Source organism: Lepidochelys kempii, chromosome 5 (assembly GCF_965140265.1).
Source record: "Lepidochelys kempii isolate rLepKem1 chromosome 5, rLepKem1.hap2, whole genome shotgun sequence".
Taxonomy (NCBI): Eukaryota; Metazoa; Chordata; order Testudines; family Cheloniidae; genus Lepidochelys; species Lepidochelys kempii.
In genome coordinates, this window is record NC_133260.1 from 109,640,903 (window position 1) to 109,666,601 (window position 25,699).

Here is a 25,699-nt window from a genome sequence, read left to right on the forward strand (position 1 = left end):
ACCCTGACACCTGCAAATAGGCATTTCAAAAATAACTTAAAGCCTTACTATCAGCTTTCATTCCAGGCACCAGACTAATTATTTTAGTCAATGTCACTCAGACCTCTGTTACAGAGGAATTAAACAGTTTGGTTCCCAGCTATCTAACAGACCAACTTCCTGCCTCAGTAAATCAGCTAAGGTATTCCTGTTGAGAGCTCATAGACTTGAATGTCCAGGAGATGGGAGGCTGGAGTTAGTGGAGTGCCTTTGGTTCTGGTATTCACTTCCTTTGTCAATGCACTAGAGCCCAAAGTTGGCTGACCTTCAAGGCACAGTGCATGGCCCAACTTTTTACTTAAGCATCCATTTCAGGTTGGGTTAGATACGTGGGTACTTTTCTCTAAGGGTAGGCTGAGGACTCTTCTTCTCAATCCTCCCTTCTATCATGACAACATGCTGCTACGGTCATCTTCAAGTGTTAGAGATGGGTTGGCCACTTATGCTGTCTATCTCAGAGATCAAACTTACTGCTTGATTTCAAAGGAATAGCACTGGCATGAATTTTGTCCATGATGTGTTTTCAGTTTATGTTTTTAATAGTAGTATACATGTGCCCATAGGTTTTTGAGACTAATGCAGATTTATAAATATTAACATAAATTAATACATTAATATTGTCAAAATAGCAGATAAGGCTAGAAAAGCCACACAACACCACTTTTAACTCCCTCTCCGACAGAATCCATTGGCCTGATTTAAGACAACACAGCAGACTCTCAATAAATAACATCAAAGATTCTCCTGGGTTAGCTAAACCCACACTCTCAGATTTTAAGGCCAAAAGGGACCATTATGATCATCTAGTTTGATCTGCTGCATAACACAGAACATAGCATTTTTCCAAGTGATTCCTACAACAAGTCTGTAACTTCTTTAGGACTGACCTCTGAACAGCAGGAAAACATAGGTTGTGCAGATTAATATACAAGGAGCAGAGGGAATTATATGGGAAACAAAATAGGAAGGAAGGTATTTTTTAAAAAAGTGGCAGAAAGTAAAATGTCATTACTGTATTTAATTAAGATACAGAATATCCTGATTTTCTCATACCCCCATTTCCTGCTTCTGTTACTCTGCATTTTCATTCTGTTTCATTTAGAACATAGAACATAGAACATTTGTTCTAGCTTCTATGACTGGGTCACACCAAAACAGAGAAGGAGAAACAAACAAACAAACACAAAACACACACACACACACACACCCTGAACTTTGAGCTGGTCAGACTGTGCATCCAGACCTGAACGTTGTACCTTCAACCCATCTCTGCATCAACATACATTTTGTAGGGAAATTCAATCTCACCTGTATTCCATGACACCCGAGGAGCATTTGTATCTGTTGTTCTGATGGAAATATGCACAGTGATTGGTGAACTCCTTTCAAAGTAGAAGTCATGAACCTCTAACTCCACCTGTTATATAAAAAAAATACCTTTGTTGAAAAAACAGGTTGAAATATCTTTGTCTAGGTGTGTACAAAGTATATGCAGCATGCAGATAACTGAAATATTAGTCTCTCTAAACTTCAAGGGATTTGGATACTGTGATAACCATAGTTATCAGTATGTTCAGTATGTTATTAAAACCCCTAGTTTTCTGTACCACCTTATAGCTCTGTTTTCCTGTGTTGCAATCTTTACAGTTAACACAGGGAAAATAAGATTAAATATAGTTGTAAATTTATATACATTAACAGGAAAGATACACGTTTTAATTTTCACTAGGGTGGACTAAACTCACACAGGGGTTTTGCAACAGTAAATAGCTTTGGGGTACATTGCCTTGCTCAGCTTCTGCTTTTTAAATCTATCAGATGCTGGTAAATAAAAATGTGAGGAAAATTAAGTACAAGTTGTACAAAAAATAAAAATAAGTTTTTAAAAACATAAACACTTCCCAGGGATTCTGGAAGGTGACCCATCAGGCAGATTTTTAATTATAGTTTCCTTAGACAGCTGCTATTACTGCTTGAATTCCTGTGAGGGTCCCATGACCCTGCTGAACTAAAATAGACATGCCCTGTCAGCGTACTGGGATCAGACTCAGGTACCACAATATTTTACTGCATAGACCTTGTCACTCTATTTCCCTGCCTATTCGTTCTTCATCCCTTTGCCTTGCTTCTGACTTCCTGTCTCTTCACATATCTCGCCACTGTTAGAATGAACTCCTTTCCGCACCTCCTGACACCTGCAACTATCTACCTGGATCTCTTCCTGGACTCTTTCTCTCATCAAACTGCTTCTGAAAATACATAATTTCTGTCCTACCTCACCTCTTCTTTCTCCTTCCACAGTGTACTATTATTAAATGCTGTAACACCTAACGCAGCAAAATATTTATATCTAGAATAAAATATTGAGGAAAACATCATACAAAAATAAGTAAAACCCAGTGGCACAGACCTGACGTGAGGAACACAACTAAACACTGTGATGGGCAGAGTTGGAAAAGATGTGCAATTCATTTCTTTATGACTTAAAATATTTCTGTAATCTTAGTCTCACAATTTGGCGTTTCTGACGACAATAGATCGAGGGCAGGTCAACATTTAAAAAGCTGCAGCGGCATAGTTGCATCTCTGTAGCACTTCAGTGAAGACGTTACTACACTGACGAAAGAGCTTCTCCCATGGGCATAGCTAATTCACCTCAGCAAGAGGCGGTAGCTGAGTCAACAGGAGAAGCCCTCCCATCGACAGAGCACTGTCTACACCAGGGGTTAGGTCAATTGCCCAGGGGTGTGGATTTTTCACACCCCCGAGCAATGTAGTTATATTGATGTAAGTGTGTAGTGTAGACCTGGCCTAAATAAGTAGTGAACAGCAAAAGAACACCTGATTTGTGTTAGACTGCAGTAAACTGATGGGTCAGAATTAGTGACACACCTCATAATGAATTACAGCTGGGCAGTATACTCAGCAGACACTACCATTTAAGATTCAAAAGAAATAATAAAATATACATAGGGCTTGATTCTGATCTCACTTACACCAGCAAGAAACTTGAGTAACTCCACTGAAGTTGGTGGAGTTAGCAGATGTTAAACACATCAATGAGATTGGAATCAGGCCTATTGTCTGTATATAATACAAAGAATTTGCCACTAGGTTGCAGAGGTGATTTGCAGTAAACAGTGACCTGAGTCAACACAGAGAATGTGACTCTTGTAGTACCAGAGGTAAGAATGTATGAAAATGTGTGAAAGGAAGTCAGTGCTCAATAAATGATGGGCAGGGATGTAAAGAGATAAGATCCCTTAAGTGATACATTTTGGTCAGTCAAGGTTGAGTTCTACAGTAGACTGAGGGGACATTTTAGAGGGTCTATGGTAGCTCATCAGAGTCACAGGATTCTCTTTCATGGGATTCCCAGCAGTAACTGCAGCAGACTTCAAAGAAAAATGTAATAAAAATATACCTCACATTTTAGTGAGGTATGTTCCCAATCAATAGAAAGATTCATTTTGCTCATAGATACCTATTACAAATGAACACCTCTATCGACAACTTACTGAATGCTAGAGGGGGGAAAAATAAGAGGCTCTGTATGTCCCATTGTTACCTCATAATTCCTCCTCTCTGTATGGCTGTTGTTTGGAGGCTGATATGCTATAAGCATCTCACTGAGATCTTTCCACGTGAAGGAGGTGATAGGCTTGGTATGGTCTAACAGATGAGTGATGTAGCCTTGTGGGGGTGGCTTGGTAATGTTGAACACTAGCAGGGATTTGGGTGTTTCACTGTCTTCAGCATCCACCGTTGTTGTTGTCATGGGGCTCAAAATAAACTGGTCCACCTCCAGGATGAACATAGCCATGAAGGCAGCTCTGGGGTTTTGGTTGGGAATGGCACCTTTGATTCGGATAGGGAGCCATGCATGCTCTGTCTATGAAAGGAAGAAGAGTCAGGGTAAAATATAGTTCAAGTAAGATTTTATATGAGTACTCCAGTGGTATTTAAGCATACTGTATGCCTAAGGTTAAGCACATGTTTATTTCCTTTGTTGAACTGAGTCCTAAAGAACTAACCCACTGGTTTTCAACTTTTTTTTATGTTGGGTTCCCCCTGCCATTTTATGGGAAGGGCAGGATAATCATGACCCTCACATTGAGAACCTATAAACTATTAAGGAGCTGCTTTGGCCCCGCCCCCTGAAGCTGTAAATCATGCCATGCTTGGAGGAGGAGTTAAAAGGAAGGAAACTCCACTCAGATGGTGGGAACCCTGGGAAGGTAACAGGCTGTTGAGCTCCCTATTCCCCAGGAGAGATCTGCCAGCCAATAGTGCCTCTGCTCTTGCAGAAAGGAGGACACAGATCCCCTGGGCTAAGTGGGAAGAGACTGAGACTTATACTGGAGACCCAGTGGACTCTGGGGCAGACTGTGATATTTCCAAGGCTCTCTGAAGTAAGAGAGGCTGATACCCTCACTGAAGCGGCCTACGGGTTTCTTGCTTTTCGTTTTTGCTTTTATTTAACTTTGGTTCCTGACTGTGGATGGTTTTGTTTGTTTCACCTGCAATCCTGAGAGGGGAAGAAACAGCCAGAAGGCCTTGGCTGGAGGGTTGAGCACTGGCCCTTCTAGACTGACATGCCCCACAACACCTGCAGGGGTGTGGGCAATTAGAACCACTCACCTGTGCTCCCCATTTAGCTCCAGAAAGGGGTGCTCTGCCCAGAACAGATCAATGACAGCATCTCAAAGTAGTTATGCTGACATTAACTAATGCTCACTGCCCTACTGTGATGTAGGTTGCAGAGGTGGTATTATCTGCAGTGTACAAATAGGGACACCAACTAACAAAGATGTTAAAGACAAATTCTAATTTGGGGTGATTCTGTTTTTGGGTGCTCAACTTGAGATTCCAAGGGCCTGATTTTCACAGGTGCTGAGCATCTGCAGCTCCTATTGACTTCAGCTAAAATTGTGGGTCTCACGGCCCCTGCAAATCAGTTCTTCAATATCTTAAGTTGGGCTTCCAAAATTACTGTCTACCTTTGAAAAACTGGTCTTAAGTGATTTGGTCAGGAAGGTCACATTAGTAGCAGGGCTAAGAATAGAAGCCTTGACCTTGAGTCCTATACTTTAATCACTACACAGGCTCTCACTATGAGGTTATTACACAAAGCAATTCAGTTACTGATAATGGTTGTGATGTCATGCATAATAATTTTTCCTATTCCTCACCATCCCACTCCTTCCCTCCCTGCCCCTTTTATACTTAGTGGTTGCTGCTCTGAGTATTCAAGTTATTGGGTAGCATTTGCCCCCCCAGTGTAACTCCATTTACTTCAGTGGAATTATGGCACCCATTAATTTGGCCATTGTCTACTCACACAAATAAAATCATGAACATGACAGAATATCAGAAACTACACAGCTGTATAAAACTCTACCTTGTGCAGAGTTTTGCTTCTGCTGTCTGTGAGGTCCAGCCTGATAGGAATATAATCAATGTTGGGTGAAGGAGGGTCAAGATGCTGATATCTAATTCCCATCAGCAAAAATTCCTCACAGCTCATTTTGGTGTTCTGAATCACCTTCAGTTCTGGAACACAGTTCCCACTCGCGCACCTTTGACTTGTTCTGTGCTCTATAATCCAATAGAAGCTGTAGTAAAATATTTGTTTAAACAATAAACTTGATAAACAGTACAGAAAAGCTCAATTTAGCTCAGCTAAAAGTGCAGTAAAAGGGCAATGTAACATAGCATAGGACTCCTTTCCCTCCTCTCTCTCCCTAAATAACAAGTGTGTTGGGTTGACTGACATTTCCCAGCTCTAACTTCAGTTTCTTTGTTGTGTTTCTGGTCAAGTTAGCCTTTCATTCTGGCTCAGATATTAATCCAACAACACCATGCCCAAAGCCTTGAAGCTTTATCGTAGATCTTCAGACAAAGACATAGCCAATTTTGGAGGACTGAGCACCTCCATTTTAACTTCCATTTTATCCCTAATATCTTCCTACTCTCTCTGACTCTTAGTTGCATCACCACATCCATTTTAAGTAACAGATCTTAGCAATGCATATGAAGGAAACTATTGTGGCACGTATTCTGCCCACTCTCTTTGTAAATGTTGTTAAGACAAACAATTAAAGCATATCATACTGGATCTAGGGAAGAAGCTATGAGGTTGATCTCCACGAGGCTCTTCTTGCTGAGGTTCTCCAATGACAAGTTGACCATGGGCTGGAAGAAGAGTTTCTAAAGAGGCAAGTCTGATTGTACACTCCAGGTTTGTCTTCTTGTCATAGTCAAAAGTGAGCACATTCTTGTCAATCTCCCTGGACAGGCCATAAAACTCAGGGACCTCCAGCACATTGGTGCTCATTTTGATGATATTACAATCTGGCTCAAGTAATTGAACTTGAAGGATGAACATTTCTGTGAATGTTTCTGTTTCTGTAAATCTGTCGAGGATAAAAAATAATGAGTAATATGTCATTACAACTTCCCTCCATTGGCTGTGAATTCAGCATGATCCTCAACTCTGAAATTCCCCATTTCTGCACATCTCCTTGTCACCACATAACTAGGTGATCAAGTTCTATGACCCTGATAGAGATGCAGGACTTTTCTCCTGACTCACCCTGATATTGAGGGCTCTGGCTTGGAGGTGCAGAGTTGTTTCCATAGACTCATCCCAAACCAGGTCTTTCTTATTTGTTTGAATCTGGGATAATAAAGGATTTGATTGTCTTATAAAGCATATAGAATTTAGGGCAGGGACAAAGGGGTCTCAGGAAACAACGGTGGGAACAACCAAGCTCAGGGAATTTTATGGCAGCTGTCATGTAGGTGAGCTATAAAGGTGTTCCCAGAAATACATGAGTGAGTTTGCACTCTATCCATTGTATATGCACTATGCTAGGAAACACAGGGTAGGAATGCTACTTACTTACATGCCATTTCTATGACAATGCCAGTGTATGCCACTTTTTCAGTTTTACCACAGCTGGAATTTATAAGTGTCTTCTCACCTTGATTATTTCAACTCCCTTCTCTGAGGCATCTCCAAATCTTAGATCTCCAGACTCCAGAAGGTGCAGAATATTGCATCCTACCTTTTCACACGTATTAAAAACGTGATCACACCACCCTCATGGTCAGACTCCACTGACTCCCTATTCATTTCAGAATCCAGTTCAAAATTGTTCTCCTTGTTTTAAAAAAACTCCCCAAGAACTTGTTCCACTTATCTCATGGACCTGATTTCTCTCTCTCTTCCCCACTCCTGCACCACTATTCCAGTTTCCTCCTCTTCCAATACTGGCTTCTGCTCTGTTTCTTCACACATCCTTACTATTGCTGATCCACAAATCTTCTTTGTAGCACTTGCCATCTGGCTGTGCCTTCCTGTACCTCCTCTGTACATGCTAATAGATCAATGAGAAACCCTGTATCATCCTCTTATTGATCTGTCTTTCTCTCAGATGGATCATGTGATCTAACATTACACTGTTCACATGTTTATGGAAGTTAGACCTGCACATCTGATGTGATAAACAACATTACACCTTTAACATCAAAATGGACACAGGACTCTAAAAGACTTGAATCTCAGGGAAGATGGGAGGAGAAGATCAGTGGAGGTCACCCAAGGAAGAGAAAGTAACAAGCAAAGAGAGAGGTGGTAAAAGACAGAGCCTATATTGAACCCTGACATGCTACAGATTCCATCAAGGGAAACATTCTATCCCCCAATCTTGGTACTTTAATCTGCTCCAATTCCTATATACCATTTGTTTGGGGCAAAAGAAGGATGGTCCAATGATTAGGGGACTAAGGTCTTGGAAGGTTCTGCTGTGCTGAAGACTTTCCCATGTGACCTTTGGAAAGTCACTTAACCTCTTTGTGCCTCAGTTCTCCAGCTGTCAAATGGGGTTAACAGTACTGTACTATCTCATAGTGATGTTGTGAGGATAAATACGTTAAAAACTTATGTTGCTCCAATTACCATCATATCTGAGAACCTAGTGCCATAAATAGAGAGAATGTGGTAGAGTGGCAGAAGGCAAGTTTGATATACTCCTTTAAAAAAAAAAAGAGAACAAATTATTTAAAGCCCCAGTGGAAAGGACAGGGATAGAACTGTTGTGCATGGCACAATGAGGATTCTGTGCCTAGAACTGAACAGCTGTTAAAGCAGAAAGGGGCTGCTCTAATTTATACCAGAGACTATTTCAGGCCCTGATACAGCAGAATCTAGTGGGCATAAACTTTCAAGACAATATGTTTTTGTTTCTCATCCAGGAAAATGATTTCTAAAGAGGGATCATGAGAATTATTTATGGCCTGATTGTCATTTCCTCGCTTACGTTGAATGGTACCTTACTCCACAAGAAATCCCATTGATGTCAAAAGGATTACTTGTGGAGGAAAGCATTGCTCAGTGGGAGCAAGGGTAGCTGAATCTGACCCTTAATGTCTGTGCAGCACTTTCAGAATGTGATGCATCTTGTAAGTGCTGTTGTCAGTATTAACAGCACTTCGATGCATCCGACGAAGTGAGCTGTAGCTCATGAAAGCTTATGGTTAAATAAATTTGTTAGTCTCTAAGGTGCCACGAGTACTCCTTTTCTTGTTGCGGATACAGACCAACATGGCTGCTACTCTGAAACCTGTAGTATACAAATAAACCAATGTTTAGTAATGTCAACAAATATGTTTTCAGAGTGTTTCTTGTATGTATTTTGACAGATAATACTATAAATAGATAGCAGCGTGGGTTATTGGTTAATGATGCCTTCCAGTGTACATAAGTAGTTACTGCAGACATAAATGGAAGAATTTTTATTTGCCTGAAAAATGGACTTCTTTTTCTTCATGAAAAACAGTTGTTTTACTAGTGATAATAATGCATAATGCTTCAGTGCTGCTTACCTGTACAGCCTAAGCACGACCATGTCTTCATCCAAAATTGGACAGCCATTATGAGTATACTTGACTTCATTAGGAAGGAAATGACAGTCAAATACCTATTGAGATGGAAAGAATAGATAAGTAAATGCTGTCAAGAATGTCAGGTTCCAGCATTTCCTTCTTCTGTTCTCTGATTGTCAGAGAAGTGCTCTTAGAACAAAGATACTTTTTAATCTGTATTTTGTTTCTACAAATCAGGAGTCAGACTTTGGTTGTTCAGTGTGTGACAGACTATCCACTTCCTGAACCAACTTCACTGAATAAAAGTTAAACTTCACTGAATTAAGTTGACCATCTTTGCAGGTCATTGTATTAGAAATACAGAGGGTTATGTACCATTGTGAGATTGTATGGAACTTTATCAGGAAGACAAGATTAATGCAATCTCTGGAAGATATTAGGAATATCCAGGGTCTTTTTTGGAACAATAAGTGTGAAGTGGATTTCCTAGGAAATATCTTGGGGTGAGAGGAATGCAAATTCTCCCTTCCAAAGCCAACCTTTTGAAGATACTCATTGTGTAGGAGCTACCTGTTCTCAAAGATCCCCAAACTGTATAAAGTGTGAGTTAAACATGTTGTGAGCATAATGCATTTGAGCTGAAACTATGATGAACTGGTAATCCCAAGAACTCCCCTTGGGTGGAAGGTTGGAGGACTGCTTCTGCCAGAATCCATGTTAGGGTTGGGGTTAATTCTGGTAAGCTCATTAGCATGCATGCTGGTTCATTTATTATTTTTAGTATGTTTTCTCTGTAATTTTTTAGTAAAGTCAACAAATATGTTATCAGAGTGTTTCTTGTATATATTAGCTTAAGAATGAAGTAGGCTTGCATAGGAAGTATTGTGTGTTTCTTTATAACTGTAGCAATTACATCCGTTAACCATTTCTGAAGGAAAAGCAAGCAGGTGTCCTTGGGCAACCTGTCTGTGCTTGGAAATACACAGTGAAGGCAGGGAACTGTGCAGCCTGGAAATATACCAGTCAGAAAGGAGAGACATGTGTCTCCACACAGAAAGGCAATGGCTGGGGAGCTGGAAGCCTGAGAATGGGTGCCCTGGCTGGACTACTAAAGGAAATACAGGTACAGGTGCCCTGAACTGTGGTACAGAGTTAGCAAAAGAAGCAGAGATATATTGGGCACCAAGGGGCTACTGGTATTCTACAATTTTAAAAAGAATAACTTTTTCAGTCAGAGCAGCACGCACTTAAGTTCCATTGACGGGACGTGCTTGAGAGGTTTGCAGAATAATGAAGGATTCGCGCACATACTCAAATGCTTTGTTGAATTAATGCTGGATGTGAAGACAAAGATGCATGTCATCAGTGTATCTATCACAGAAGGCAACTCTCCCCTAAAAGTATTGGGCCTTCCATAATCAAAAGCAGCAGCTCTTCAGTATTCAGCAGTCGGTCAACCCTTAGATAATAGAATAGTCGTTAACTAATGCTGGATGAAAATACTGCCTTTTGTTTCTTTCAGTAAATTCCACAAAACTAGAATTTACATTATTTTTATATTATGAAAATATTTACATTGCAACAGGTTGCCAACATTTAAAAATATAATGTGAATGTCTGTTGCATGTTGTTCTTGTCAACCTGAGGCCAGGTGGTAATTGTCATTTGTTTCTGGGGCTCTTCAAATATATCCCCTGACTTTAATTTTATAAATAGGTGCACAGCAGATAATATTGTAGTCCAGTAACTAAAGAGTTAATTTGTTCTCCAAGCAGATACAGGAGGGTTAAGATAGACTTAACTGGCTACAGTATCCTGGAAATAATCAAACCAGATTCATTGTTGCAACAAATGTTCTAGCTTTTACTTGTGTGGAAGTAGCTTGTGAGAAATGTGGTGGTTATGCTACTGTTTCAATCTCTTGTTCTTTTGAATCTCTCTTCTATGTCTAAGAAAAACTAAGCAACCCCTAAAAGGGTGCCTTGTGATTTTTCAGTCCATAGCATAACAGTGAACAATTTTATCAGCCTTAACCTGCCTTTCTCTTTTCTTTTTAGTGATGACTTTGGTTAACATACAAACATTAATCAAAGTATTGTGAAATACATGTTCTCTATTATAGAGTAGAATGATATTTAAATATTATTTTAATTAGTGAACTAGAAAGTGTTAAATTAAGTTCTCAAATCACAATGTTAAGAAAGAATACGCAGCTGAAGTTAGGACCATTTGCCTAAACAACAAATATGCACGGTGTATAATTTAAAAAAACCCTTCCTGCATGCTAGATCTCCACAGTTCAATGTTGCACTTTAAGGGTCAGCTTCAAAGCTGGTGTAAATCAATGTAGCTCCTTCAAAATCCAGGGCATTACACTGATCAACACAGGTTGAGCATCTGGCCTCAGTCTGAGAACTCAGTTTTCATCATGCATCTCTGGTTTAGGCTGTGTGATCCACCAGAGGATAAGGTTTATCTTATGAATAAACATTTTTACAAGACATCATTAGTTCTTGTTCTTAACTGATAACAAGGGAGATTTTTTAAAAAATGAAGAACCTTTCTACATAAGCCTCCTACCATTGATAGATAGTGATTATAAAATAAAGGCACAATCTGCTTTGCTAAAAGAAACATCTGTTTTATGTTTCCTAATATGTTCTTCTTTTATACGAACAGGCAACTGTAATTGTCTATAAATTTCCTAAGTAAAACAAAGGGGAGCTAAATCTTTTCCTAATTACTGTCTAGCTTTATTTTTTCCACTTCAACTGCTTTTCAATTACAATTTATAATTAAATTGTCACACATTCCTGTTACATTACTCACTTTAATGACAACAAACCGTATCAGACTAGAGACAATTTCTGACTGCAGCATTTACTGGTTGACAGAGCATGCTCAGCACCAACCATGGGCTAGCTTAATACCAGAGTAAAGGTTAGGTTAACACTTTAGGCCAGTGCCTAGGACTCTGCCTCCCAAAGTCATGTGATTAGATTAAAAGCTTTCATTTCAAAAAAAGTTTCTAGCCCTGATGGTTGCAAATAATAGATCGAAAACATGAGCTGAGTGGAAGTGTTGCAGTGACATCTGCCTGAGTCTGCAGACAGCCTCCAGCAAAAGGAAGAGCAGCAGAGGCTAGAGTCAAAAGACTCCAAACACAACAGCAAAGCAGAGCAGGACCGTTCATACCAGACTAGACCCAGGTGGCCCTGTTGGTGCTGCTACTACCCGAGGATGCCACCCTGCTGCTTGTTGATAAGGAGGGCCACCTTCACCAGTCCAAGAGGGTGCCCTCCCAGCTCCTCTGGATGCTGGGGAATTGGAGAGGAAGGCTCCTTGTTTTGGTTGTTGCCTCCTCCAAGTAGCCAAGGTAGTACAGGGCCCCCCTGCCACTTCCCTGGAACAGAAGGCCTTATGAGTAGGGTCCTGGTCACTGAAGGAAGAGGAGGAGGTGAGGGTGAGAGGACAGCTGCTGGCTCTGTTTTCCAGGTGTCCAAGAAGTAAGGTTGTGGTGAATACACATTCCCAGTGCTCCTGGAGAAGTGGCTCCAATCTAGTGCTTGGCACAGCTCAGGGTAGGAATGCAGCTCAGGGTTGCATTATGTTGCCTTCACTCCCTGGAGCCAATGGACTCAGGCAGCCCCCAAAGTAAGTTACAACATCTTTAGGTCTGCTCTAACTTTCGCCCAGCTGCCTATTTCTCAAGGAGCCACTCCAGCCCTGGGGGATTCACTAGGGCATAGAGAAGTCCTGGCCACTCCCCTCTTTTCTCCTATACATGCCCCAAGCATCAAAGGGTCCAAAAGGAGGGGCTTGTAGAAGCTAATTCAGGGTCTCTGAACCACACAAGGATTTTTACACACTGGGAGAATCCTCCCTGAGCAGTTAAACCATTTCTACAACTCCTTTGAGACACCTGAGTGGCACAAAGAAGCTGTAGTGGGAGCAGCATGTACAGGAGTAATACCCCAGCGCCACTACTCCAGCCTTCTCCCCTTGCCCTTACAGTCTGCACATGCACAGAGGCAAAATGTAACTCTCAAAGTTTTGGTTCAGTTTAGATAAGCAACTCTGGTGTGAAAAAATTGTTATCCAGACCACAAATACTTCAAGAAAGAGATTTACTCTGGGTAGTTTGATACTTCTGCTTGCAAAACCAGGAAGCAAGGAGAAGATTATACATATATTAGACTGCATATATTAAAGTTAAACCTACCTTTTCCAATCTTGGGGGGAAATACAGTTTGATAATGGTTTGTTTTGTGTCTATTCATCTTTTATCAGTGCCAGTTTGTCCATGCTTATTACTACTAATAGCTTCTTTCTAATAAACTCAGATGGTGGAATTTACCAGAAAGATTAGATGAAAGGTGATATATGAAGTACACTTTGATGTTGCTACATATTAGAAATGTAAAGAGATAACAAAATCCTTTTATATATTTCCCATCTGTTAGTAATCTGGTGGTTGAGAAGCAAAACAAATAACACTGTATGCAATGTGCTTAATGTATCTGATGATTATTTTTTAATTGCTCCCAATGTAGTGACTGCGTGACTAAAATGTAAAGAGTTTTAGCCTTCTATGCATTACCCTAGGGACACTGGTTATCCTCACTAAACACAAACAAGCAGCTGGTAGGCTACACACTGGCTCCTAACAGAAAGTTTTGAAAGAGCTGCTGATTTAGTTCATCATAGTGGAAACCAGATACAGGTCAACTCAACCTTCATGTGCAGGTGTTACTGTGTTCATGAACAAAATGTTTTCAGCACTAGGGATATAATTCTCATCCAACCAGCTATTTTTAATAAAAAATTAAATCTCACTCACAAAGGTGGTTATTACTATGCCTGTTCATTATTACCCCACCCTTTCAGATGACTGTTCCTTACAATAAAACTATTTCATGGCCTTTAAGACACACACACACCCTACCCAAGAGACAATAGTGCAGTAAAATTCTGATCCTACATACCTGTGGAGTTAGTTTCCCAACCCTCTGTGTTATTGGCTCATTAATCACAACTTCCACTTTGCAAGCATCTTTCTCTCTGGGAATGGAAAACTGCAGGTCATCTTCTGACAGGAAGACAGACTGGCCCTTCATCACTTTCACCCCAAGGTTGACACTGATAAAGGAGGAGGAGACGCATCTCAGGATAACAGCGAGCAGTGAAAACAAACTGCTATTCTCAAAAGGCTTCATATTATTAGGGAAATCCAGTTCCCGTCAACTAGTAAAAGTCCTAAACAAAAGAGGTCTTCTCTTCGTTCTCCAGCAGAGTTTCACCATATAGCCAAGGGGAACGACTTTAGTCTCAGGCAATAACGTACTGTATGTTTTCTATTAAGATATGCCCTTGTGATTGAAATTTGGACAAGGGTGCCTTTCAAAGTCTTCTTGGGCTTTAATAAAACTCGTTGATCAATCGTGACAAAAATGATGGATGTGCTTTCAGCGTGCTTTAAATGTCTGCTAATCCTGCAAAAGATAGAGGAAAAAATGGCATGAAGCAGTGAGCATCTATTGAAAAGACAGGCAAAGAGATCTGTCATCAGTCCCACAACTTCAGGTCATGTCAAATAGTAAACTAACTTGACCTCTAGGCAACATTAAGTGGTCAGAAAATGGATAATTTAAAAATGGCACCATCTCACTCAACAGATCTGCTCCTTATATGAATTCTGAGTTGTTCCCGCTGACTTGAAGTATACATACACACACACTAAATCTGAAGTACATATAGAATCCTATATACACTACTTTTTACTACTGGTAGCACTGCGATGCCAACACAGCTAGGAGAGCCTGAACTGGATTCTAGTCTGACTGGTGTATCAAGACAATAGCTAAGTAGGTTCCAAATGGAAATAGACATAGTTCTCCAGATTCAATATAGCTGAATGAAGGGGAGTGGAGCAACTGTCTGTTTGTTCAATCTACCACTGCATTGCAGTGATAAGCTGAAAAAAAATCACTAGCCTCCAATTTAATGGACCCTACCAAGACCCAATCCTTTATTCTCCCTCCGCTGGCTCAGCCGGAGCAGGTTCACTGGAGCACGAACATAAGTGTATGGCATGATGTTGCACTGCAACATTAAAATTGTTGTTGCTGCCCCTGTCAAAGCTGAGAAGAGGCTGATGCAACCAATCGATCAATGGGAAAGGGAAATGTTTGTAGGGAAAATGAATTATTTTCAAATATGTCAGTGAAAACAATAGGAAATAAAAATTACTTGATGTCTCTTAAAGCTCTTAGTTAGAGTTAACCTTCATCCTTCTGAGGTGGATAAACTGAGTACCGGTAAGTTTATTTTGCCTGTGGTTCTTTGAATGACATGTTTATAAATGAAGGACCTTTTTAAAAAGCAGCTGTACTCTTCTCAGGAAAAACAGTCTTTCTAATGTCAAAAAGTCCACCTAGCTAGCTAGGTGTTTAGTTGACCTTCATCTCCTTAACACCTGAAAGCAGAATTTAAAATTTCCCAAACTAATCGAAGATGTTTCACCAAGTTTAGAGAATGACTGTATTTTAATTAAATCTGATAAGCTCTTAAACATCTCCACAATGGGAAAGCTACAGGTTCTGACAGACATTCCTTAAGTTTCTATGAGAAATTTACTCTCACTCCCTATATACACAGAATGTCCAAACTAATGAAAGTTGTACTGCCACCAGTTGTCTTTCCCCCAAAATGATAAAAATCCAGAACTGCCGACCTCTCATTGCCTCCCTTCCTTAATGGCAACAGTTAAGTCCTTGCTAAAGTGTTTCCCAGTAGACTGGCCCCACTGCTCCCTACAATACTGATCAGTCTGACTTTATATTTTATTGAGCAGCCAACAGTAGTTGTAGAAAATTGTTAAACATTATTTACTTCCTACAATACCACAAGACTGAACCACTCACTTTGGCCTCAGTTCAGCAAGGCACTTAAGCATGTACCTAGCTTTAAGCATGTGACCTCAATGGAACTACTCACATTCTTAATCTTAAGCACATGATTAAGTACTTGGGCCCTCTAAACTTCAACTCAGAGAAAACATTTGACTATTTCCTAGGGTGGTGGGATTTTGTTTGTTTGTTTTAATATATATTTGAAACCCTAGAAGCTTTCACTTTTGGTCTCAAATTATATGCATGGGTCAGACTATCTCAGCAAAATCCAACTCTGACAGAACTGACTAAGAACGTACAATCAGAGTCCTTTAAACTTGCAACAGCGACCTGTCAGAGTTTTTCATTAGTCCCATAATTGTATGCATTGGTCACTGAGCCCCTAGCCATTGCCCTTTGATCATCTTCATTTACTGAAGAAGTTAAAAGTGCCAGCCATGAACATAAGCTTTCACTCTTGGCTAACAACCTGCTTATACACTTCACCTCTCCTCGAAATTCTCTCTGTCAGGTATGAGATTTGCTTTTTAGGGAAGTTTTCCAGCTTGAAAACTAACTTAAATAAATCAGCAGTCACCCCCTGCTAAATCCCTGGAGAAAAGACACCAATCACATCACCAGCAGCTACTTCTACTCTCTTGGAGAACAGACTGTTGAACAGTAGGGAACAGATTTTATACAAACTCCCATCTATCTTTTGGAGTGCCTTAAAATCCTCTAAGTGGAAAGATATAGCATCAGGTCCTTCTTCCCCTTCCCCATTTTGTATTCCAACCCCACAAATTCTCCAACCTGGTCAAGTCTGAATAAGAATGTGGGTAGGGAGCACCAAGGATTGCTCCTACCCACCTACATAACCGATGCAAAGGTAAGCTTGTATACAAATATGTGACTGGCTGCGGACCTGTCTGAAACACATTCCAAATATATTTCTTCTCTGCTGTGTCCCTTCACCACAATATGGTTCAGCACCATCTCACCACATAACAATGAGACCCATGATAACAGCTAACGACCTGATGAGCCTCCTCCTCCTAGTGTACTTCAAACATTGCATCCAGTGTGCTCTGCAGTATTTGCCTGCTGAGTCCCATCAGTGGTGCAGTAGGTATATTGCCAGTAATTAGCTAATGTGTACTGTCCTTAACTGGACGGAATCACACTGCTCAGCTGTGTGTCATAGCTAGCAATTCATGGAAATACTTCTTTAGTTCAAGAGGTGGAATTCTGTGCTTTCATAGTAGGAGGATCCTACTATGATCCTACGCCCACACTGATGTGAAGTTCCAAGTGATTGTGGTATCCAACATATGATAATTGTGAAAATTTAGGTGGCAAAGATTTGTTACAGCATTCATTTATAAAGTGTATTGGCATCTTTCTGGATTAAAAACGGTGTTATAAGAAATCATTACCACATCAAATTCAGACCAGGTGTAAGTACAGCTCCACTGGCTTCCCCAGAATTGGACTCACTCACAGTTGGTCCGGATTTGACTCCAAGAAGGCGAGTAATTTGCTGAGCTGATTAGAGAACAAATTGATTTATGTTGTTGCAAAGTATTTTTAAATAGTCTGCATTTCATCTGTGCTGTCCATTAAGAATGACAAGGTCAAGCTTTTATATACTGGCACTGAAAATTACTTGGCATATGACTCTACCTTTTTTCTATCCTTGTATCCCAATAAGTGCAAATCAATCAAGTATCCTCCTTTTCTTAGAAGGGTTTTCTTCACATGTTACATCATTAGAGGATTAACAGTTTCATGAAAAATATCTTCAAAAACTTTGGAAACAACAGATTTTACAAATGTGAAACTAATACTTAACTCTGAGAAAGACCAAAACCAAAAGCACATTGCAGTAATGTATTCTGGCCCACCTGACTTATAGAATGTAAATATATACAGTGAAGATTTACGAATGATCGCAGTGAATGAGCAAGTTACTCTGTTAAAACCATGGATGCAACAGTCTACATTACTAGCTTCCTTGTAATTTCACCCATAGCAGAGGCAGGTAGACACAACTCCTCAAAAGACTGTCATACCACCCACCAAGATGGCAGCTGAAACAAAAATTTCCTTTGAAAGCTCTGGGATATCTTGAATTATAGGATGGCAAGTGGGGCAAAGTGCTTTGATTCACACTCAAGTTCCTGATTGGTTTATATGTTGTAAAATACATTTTCTTTTCTCTTCAAGAAAAAAATCCATATAACATTTTATTTAATCATGGGTAGCCAGCTAGCATTGTAGATGACTTGTTTCACTTCTTGAGTTCCCGTCTGCAGTTCCTACACGTGGTGTTTCCAAATCAGCATTTCCTAACACATACAAACTAGGGCAACCCAGGACAAAAATAAATCACCATAATAAGTGCAATTATTCAGGAATGAATAGAAATATATTCTCTTTGTTCATAACTATGTACATTTGTAACTTGTTCTGAAGGAAAAAACCCTCCAAATGTACTTACTTGCAGTTTATTTAAACAGCTACTTAATCCACCTCGACATCTTTTTGGATTTCAATTTATTTACTAATCTGAATTGTTTCTGCAATACATGGTGCTTTATGGAAAAATAAAAGGAGACAAAGTCTCCACAGCTAAGAAATTACAGCCCAGGAGCCCAGTCATTCAAACCCTTAATGGGATAACTCACCTGAGTAAGGGGCTGCAGGATTAGGCATTAAATTACCCTACACAGATGGGTAATGGATATAACTAACAATTGAATCTGGATACCTGTTGTTGAAGTTTGGCATGTATCTTGCAGTGCCAATTATTAGAGTATATCAGCTGTAATCCTGGTATCCTTAGAATGACACCTCATCCCAGCCTCTAAACATACCTATAGTGGAGACTGTTAGGGGTCTTCCCTATCGCCAGACCCTCTCTTTGCTAGAGGACATTAGCAGTGGGAGGGGTAGGTCAAGAAGTGGAATTCCTGAGTGCTGCCACGCTGCAACATTTAAAGCTGTGCATTGAGTGCCAAAAGACAGAATGACTGTGGATTAGATGCATAACATTTTCGTCTATGCAAGCCAATGCAGAATGAATGAGGCACAGCTACCATAGAACGGGGACTGCTTCTCACCTTCTAAACCTTTGACCAGTTACAGATAAGATACCAATTTCTTAAGACACAGAGGGTGTTTAGGTAGGAAGAGCATGACTACTGATTTTTGGGTTTGACTAGAACATTAACTATCCTGTAGCACTTTGTCAATGATTGCAAGGGGTCAGGCCCTCAGGTTTACATCTGACCCAACTGATGGCATCTCCAGTAGATCAGAGCTCTCTCACAGGGCCATTGGTTCACACTGAAAACTTTTCTTTTAATCCACAGACAAGATACAATCAGATACAGGGATGAACTGATAGGTGTGTCCCCTGAAGTATTATTAACAGAACCCAACACTATTTAGCTTGCAAGACATGATGGAATCAGAGTCTGGGCAGTGTGACTGCAGGATGAGAACTAGTTAAAAATTGATATTGTTTGGGAACATTGTTGTTTACTTTATGTGCTGCCTGTGTGCCTGAAAAAGTGAAGAGCCCTACTGTCTATCCAGGTAAGAAGCATTTCCAGGGTCTGGGTCATAATGCTGCTTTCACCCACATCATACTTACATGTATTTCTTGACTCTGACTAAGAGTGAGCTGATCTATTTTCTGTGCTCCTGGACACTGTTCCATAAACTCAGGGCAATGACATAGGTAAATATGCCAGAAGCTGGGAATGGGCAATAGGGCATGGATTACTTGCTGATTATCTGTTCTGTTCATTCCCTCTGAAGCACCAGGCATTGGCCACTGTCAGACGACAGGATACTGGGCTAGATGGACCTTTGGTCTGACCCAGTATGGCCATTCTTATGTGCTCTCATGCAGAACTAGTTGCCCTGTGTCAAATAGTAAGGGATGTGTGTGTGCAGGAAGAGGGTTAATCAGAATTAGGCAGTTTTCTCTCATTACCCCTGGAAAACATGAGTGAAGAATTTGGCTTTTTTTATGGGAGGGTGGGGGGCAGAGTATGTGGAAGGGCATGGCGTGGGAAGCTTCTTCTCTTTGAAATGCTGGATGATAGACCTATTGTCCTGTTGTCACTGTCTGTCATAGGCTTGTTTTAATCAATTGTGCCTGAAGGTGTAACACTAACAGACCCCGGTCGTTGGGGGGGGGGGGGATCGAACCTGGGGCCTCTGAAGCTTAGTGCATGAGCCTCTACCACATGAGCTAAAAGCCAGCTGCCTGTTAGCTCAGGCTGTAGAGCAGACTCCTTTTATATCTCTCTCTAAATGGCCTCAGTGCCACTAGATGGGACACAACACCACACCTAGAAGGTGTGTGGGTTACACAGGCAGTGCTGTTATATCAGTGCACACATACACGCCATATGTTCCTGCCATTTTGTTCATTTCAATGCTGTCTCTTTAAGTCTTTAAAAATGATAACCTTGTTTTTTTCCGTCACTTACACTGTGGCTGCAAAACGAAAGGACATAAGGGATCCTTTTCCGTTATACCAAAGCATGAAAATGAAAGATATGAAAGTGAGAGCCTTGAGCGTGACATTCTCCATTCAGAATAAGGCCAAATTTAAATCTGGGAATTATTACTGCAAGTCATTCAAGCAATCAGTGGATAAAACCATCTCAAAGCAGGATGCCTTGTCTCACATCAACAGGAGCACAAACATTATTTTGAAACAGTCTGCTCCTTTTTAAAAATTTGTGCCATTCTTAAACCAGGTGTTGCTTTGCTAGAAATATACATTCCAGGCACTACAAAAGCGTACCTGAAATATCATAGTATCCTTCCAAACTTGTGTGTTATGGAAACTTAATAAGGCTCAGTCTTTTCATCAGATACACCTGTGCAACTCTCACTGAAGACTACAGGAGCTGACCACCAGTTCTGAGGGAAGACTTTGGCCCAAAAATGTCTTAAATCCACAATCAAACAGCAGGATTTAAGACAGTCTTTAAATAACCAATATGCAATTTAAAAGAATCTGTAGGAAATATTCCAGCATGATCTGACTTATTTAGAACTTGTGAATGGTACAGTAATCTTTGTGCATGCTATAGGCCTGATTCTAATCACAATTAATCTGATGTAAATCAGGAGTAACTCCATTGACTTCAGTGGATTTATACTGGTGTAAAACCACCATAAATAACATCAGAAATAGGCCCAATAGCTCCCAATTACAGTACAGAATACCCTATAAAAGAACTTTAATTGCTGAGGACTGAAATCAGTGGGAGTTGGATCAGGCCATAAGATCTGCACTGTGTGTGGCTCTGGGTGCCTGGGAGTTTTCACTTAGCAATTGTATTTTTTAAAGGGAGAGGGACAGTGGGGAGGGGCGTGGCTAGTGTGGGGTGAAAGTAGGTTTGGTTTATTTGTAACGAACAATGTTAAGAAAGATTAATGTGTAGTAGAAAAAACCACATTGGAAAAAACAAAGAAATTTAAAAAACAAAATAAGTTCTAAAATTCCTTTAAGAAAGAAAAAAAGATTATTAGCCTAGTTAAAACTTAGCCAGGGGCAAAGGCAGGAACTCTGAGCTTCTAAATTATGTAGCTGTCACCTTAGACCATGCAATTAACACAAAATCGGTTCTGGCCAGTTGTTGTTTAATGTTCTAGTCCCATTCACCACAAAACACAGATTAGAGGCCATACAGAAACCAGATACTTAGCATAGCTTTTTCGCTGCATTTTGTGATGCAAGAGAACAATACCCCTCTTTTTTCCCCCCTTTCAAATAGCCCTTATATGTGTATGTAACTCCTGTATGTTACTTGACATAGCTAAAATCAAAGGACAATAAGTATTTCGGTGCATGATGCTTTAATTATTATTTCACAGCAATCTTTTTTCTCAGTCAGGGAAAATAGCCCTCAGACAGAAAACTGAATCAGATATATCCAGGTCTTCCTTGTATATCCCTCCTCTGCCACTCTGAGCTAGATCACAGAAAGGACCTGCCCTTTTTGCACTACAGCTTATCAGTACAAGGCTGGTTATGACGACAGGCAACACCAAAAATGCCAATGATTCCTTGTTTCATCCACACTTAACTTGTTTTATGTTTGTTGAATTACTCAATTTACTTAAAGAAAAGGAGTACTTGTGGCACCTTAGAGACTAACAAATTTAGTTGAGCATAAGCTTTCGTGAGCTACAGCTCACTTCATCGGATGCATTCAGTGGAAAAATCAATTTACTTAATATCATAACCTAACATAATGCCATGAAAATGTCTCCTGAACAACAATTGTGCATCACAAAGTTACACTATTTGAGGATGAAACTGAATTTGCTTTCCATAATAGCTCTGTTTTGGGCCTCTCCCAAGGCAGATTGCCAGTTATAGTCTATTATACTTACCTGGGTTTGTTTGTTTTATAATGTGTAGTCCTAGTGGGAGGCAAACGCATTTCAATTAAAGTCTCTCTCACACTCTCTTCATGGGTTTAATGAAAGTTAGATGTACGGCGGCTGCCCTTAAAAACTTGCCATTTTCCCTAAGATAAACACAGATATGGTTGCTTCATTGTGGAATTCCCTGATCCTAGCAGTGACTGAGGACATCCAACTACAAATAGTAATTGCGTTTCTAAAGCAACGGGAACTTTTTTAAGCGTCTCCACTGGGGAGTGTTTAAAAATGCATCCTGAGTTTATTTTTTATTGGGAAATCATCAGACAGCATTAATTCTCATGTCACTAATTTTCAGACTTGATTGTTCTCAACATAATACCACAACTGTTATGTAGTCAGCAATAGTTCACACAAGCCTAAGACATTAGACTGTTCAAGAGAAGAAACGTTGGCCTGAACACTTAAGTTATACATAGCATCATAGGAATTTTAAAGTTCTACCAGACAGCAATGGGGACCACTTGGACTTATCATATTTGAAGCATAGCTGAGCCTTGTATTATTGCACTGTAATGTCAGTCATAAGCACATGAGCTTAAATCCCATTGTTGAACTCAAACCCACAACCTGCTGGGCCTGGGGTGACAGCTCTATCAAGAAAGCAGCATTGTCAATACTGGAGAGCATATATATACATAACTGAAGAACAGAATGCGGGGGTGCGAGGGGGGGGTGGGGAGAGGGGCAGGGAGAGAGAGAGAGAGAGCTAATGTGTGAATTTAAAGCTCAATAGCTATTCCACAAGTGTATGGACACTTTTATTCTGCACTAAAAGTTCAGAGTCCGCTTCGGAAGTGGATTAACTGAAACCTCTCAAAGCACACCAAGAGCAGAATAAGAGCATCCAGACAGGGATCTAACATGGAATAGAGACTGAACAATAAGTATTCTATACCAGCTTTTCCCTGTGTAGACAAGCCCTGAAAGCACTGTATTTCTACCACTGCAACAATGAGAGATTCCAAGGACTGGATGGGACTCTTCCTAAGAGAGCAGTGCCCCATTTCTTCATCATCAAATAGAGCTCCTGGAACTTTGTAAAAGGTAGACATAGAAAGAAAAATGAAGAGGGATGAGATTTCTCTAAATTAGGAACAGATACTTTAAAATTATCTAAACAACCCAGCCCTCTTTAAAGAAAAAAAAAACAAACCCCACACAGCATCCCATACAGTCAACAGTGCATTGTTAAAAGGGCATTGTGATTAAGTAGGTCATAGTTTCCGACAGACTAACAAGCTTGTTACACCCATTGCTGCCTCCCTTCAAAACTTTGTCTTCCACACAGCTCCTTTTAGTGCATTGCTTCTCTTTAAAGTGTTACATTTATTTGTTCATACTGTTAGAGAGTTTTAAAACTTAGATATAGAGGTTGCAGTGTTAAAAAGAGACAATTATGCTGAAGATAATTGGAGAGACCAACAGTTAAAATCAGCTCTTCCTTTTGCATTTTAATACATTTGACTCCCTACAGTTAATTTCTAGCTGCAGGACTGCACTGCATGAATACTGTAAATATTTTCCACATAAGAAGGTAACTAGGAGGTCTCTGTCCTCTTCTTATTTAACCCCAGAGAAACAGTTTACCCACAAGAAGCTGGGAATGTAAAGATGAATCCATTTTACTGGGGCTCTTTTCTTATTCAGGTTCCCTGGGTGTTTTTTCAGAATCATTACACATCTAGAAAGCAACACTCTCTAAACATTCACACCCCCATGGTACATATATTCATTAGGAATCAAGGGCTCCTTAACGTTAAAACCATACACAAATATATAGCGTTATCTTCTTGACAGCTGTCTGAAGGAAACTATATATTCCAGCTTCTGGTAGAACTTGATTGGTGTCACTGGTAAAATATTACTTTCCACGTTATCCTTCCTTCCTCCTTTTTAATCCCTGTGGAATTATACACTGACTGAATTCCTCTGCCCTCAAATGGGAGCATAATGTTATTGTGGATGGTTATTTTAGGGATGGGCAAATCAGTTTGGGAGAAATAGGAATCTTTGCAAATCTTTGCCCATTTCCCGATCACACACCAAACTTTTTGGAAAGTTTGAAAATCAGTTAAAACCTCCCACTAACTACTCTCTCCCCAGCTACATCTTGTATGTAATTATAGGTCTTCTTGTAAGAGGTAAAAGAGTAACCTAGGGAAAAATGGGGTAGGATCTTCATTTTGCCTTATTCTGGCTCCCATCATCAAGGAGTGGGCCATGCCTCACTTTTGGTGACAAAAGCAAGTAGCTCCTCCACTGGTCTTGCTGGCTTCTCTGTTTTAGAACTAAGTGACACTCTGGAACTTCCTTACAACATGTTAAAGGATTACGAAATCCTGGAGCTTGTGTGATCTCTCACTTCCTTTTGTGTAAAGCTGGCAATTCTTAGAAAGAGGGAGGGATACTGGGCACTCTGGGTTTTTACAATCATGCTCCGTGCTTACTGTGTGACCTTCAAGCAAGTAATTCTAATGAGAGACACTAAATAATTGTTTAAAATAATGCATTCACCTCTGTAGGTCAATCAGAATTTGCAATTAACAACAATATTATGCATGTATACAGCATCTTTCATTTGAGAACCTCAGATTGCTTGCAAAGAAACTTAAGTGTTGTTATTCCTACTTCTATGGGTGGGGGAAAATGAAGCACAGAGCAGTTACTTGCTTGAAGGTCACACAGTAAGTCAGTAGAAAAGTCAGGAATAGAGCCCAGGTTTGCTCACTTCCTGGTCAAACCACTAGACAACACTGCCTACAGGATACTCAATACTGTTAACACTCAAGCATTCTAAAGCTGATCTTTTTTGGAAGGTGTCTCTCATCAGAATTATTCCAGGCTGGTAAATGTGGTAATTTTGGAGCAAAAAAGTGTAATGCATCATTCTTTAGCAATGTATCTATCTCTTAGATAAATAAATAAATAAATTTCTTCATTGTTCAAGATGTTTGCATAGTGTATCTCCACTATGCCAACTTCATGTATTCACACGATGGCTCTAGGCAGCTGGAGAATACTTTTATATGAAAATCAGATGGAATACAGCTGCAGTTTGTTTTCAAAGCCAGCTTTTAGAGCCCTTTGAAACACTGCTGCAGGCATCACAATAATGGCAGCTATAGACAAAATAAAACATTTCATTATTCCTAGTCAGGTTTTTCACCTAGGTGCATAAAAGGCAGATGAATCACTCATAGGATCTCATGTTACAAACTGTGAAGGAGCTGCTGTCATCCAGTTCTGCACAGACCACCTACCTACAATATCTGGTTCCACAGACAACCATATATAGGAGAGAAGGTTATCCTTGTGCAAATTAGGCTATTGCAGAATCACTGATCATGGTAAATAGAGCTGAGTCAATAATGCTCAGTGAACAATTTAACTTCTCTTTCTGC

The 25,699-nt window shown here is 40.1% G+C and overlaps 1 protein-coding gene and 1 long non-coding RNA gene across 10 annotated transcripts in view; one reads left to right on the forward strand and one right to left on the reverse strand.

Annotated features, from left to right (window-relative positions):
* FREM1 (FRAS1 related extracellular matrix 1) overlaps positions 1-25,699 on the reverse strand; it is a 102,865-nt gene that overhangs the window by 74,817 nt on the left and 2,349 nt on the right. For 8 of the 9 annotated variants that reach the window (XM_073345426.1, XM_073345429.1, XM_073345428.1 and 5 more), the window contains exons 2-7: positions 13,914-14,420; positions 8,929-9,023; positions 6,154-6,455; positions 5,441-5,637; positions 3,608-3,931; positions 1,348-1,456 (exon numbers count right to left, since the gene is read on the reverse strand). In XM_073345426.1, the coding sequence (XP_073201527.1) occupies positions 1,348-1,456; positions 3,608-3,931; positions 5,441-5,637; positions 6,154-6,455; positions 8,929-9,023; positions 13,914-14,144 (1,258 nt within the window). In that variant the 5' untranslated portion in view covers positions 14,145-14,420. The remainder of the gene's footprint in view (positions 1-1,347; positions 1,457-3,607; positions 3,932-5,440; positions 5,638-6,153; positions 6,456-8,928; positions 9,024-13,913; positions 14,421-25,699) is intronic. The other variant, XM_073345427.1, reaches the window with a different exon arrangement.
* Positions 19,311-25,699, forward strand: part of LOC140911737 (uncharacterized) — a 51,371-nt gene continuing 44,982 nt past the window's right edge. Inside the window, exon 1 of the long non-coding RNA XR_012159115.1 lies at positions 19,311-19,418. This is a non-coding gene — a long non-coding RNA (uncharacterized lncRNA). The remainder of the gene's footprint in view (positions 19,419-25,699) is intronic.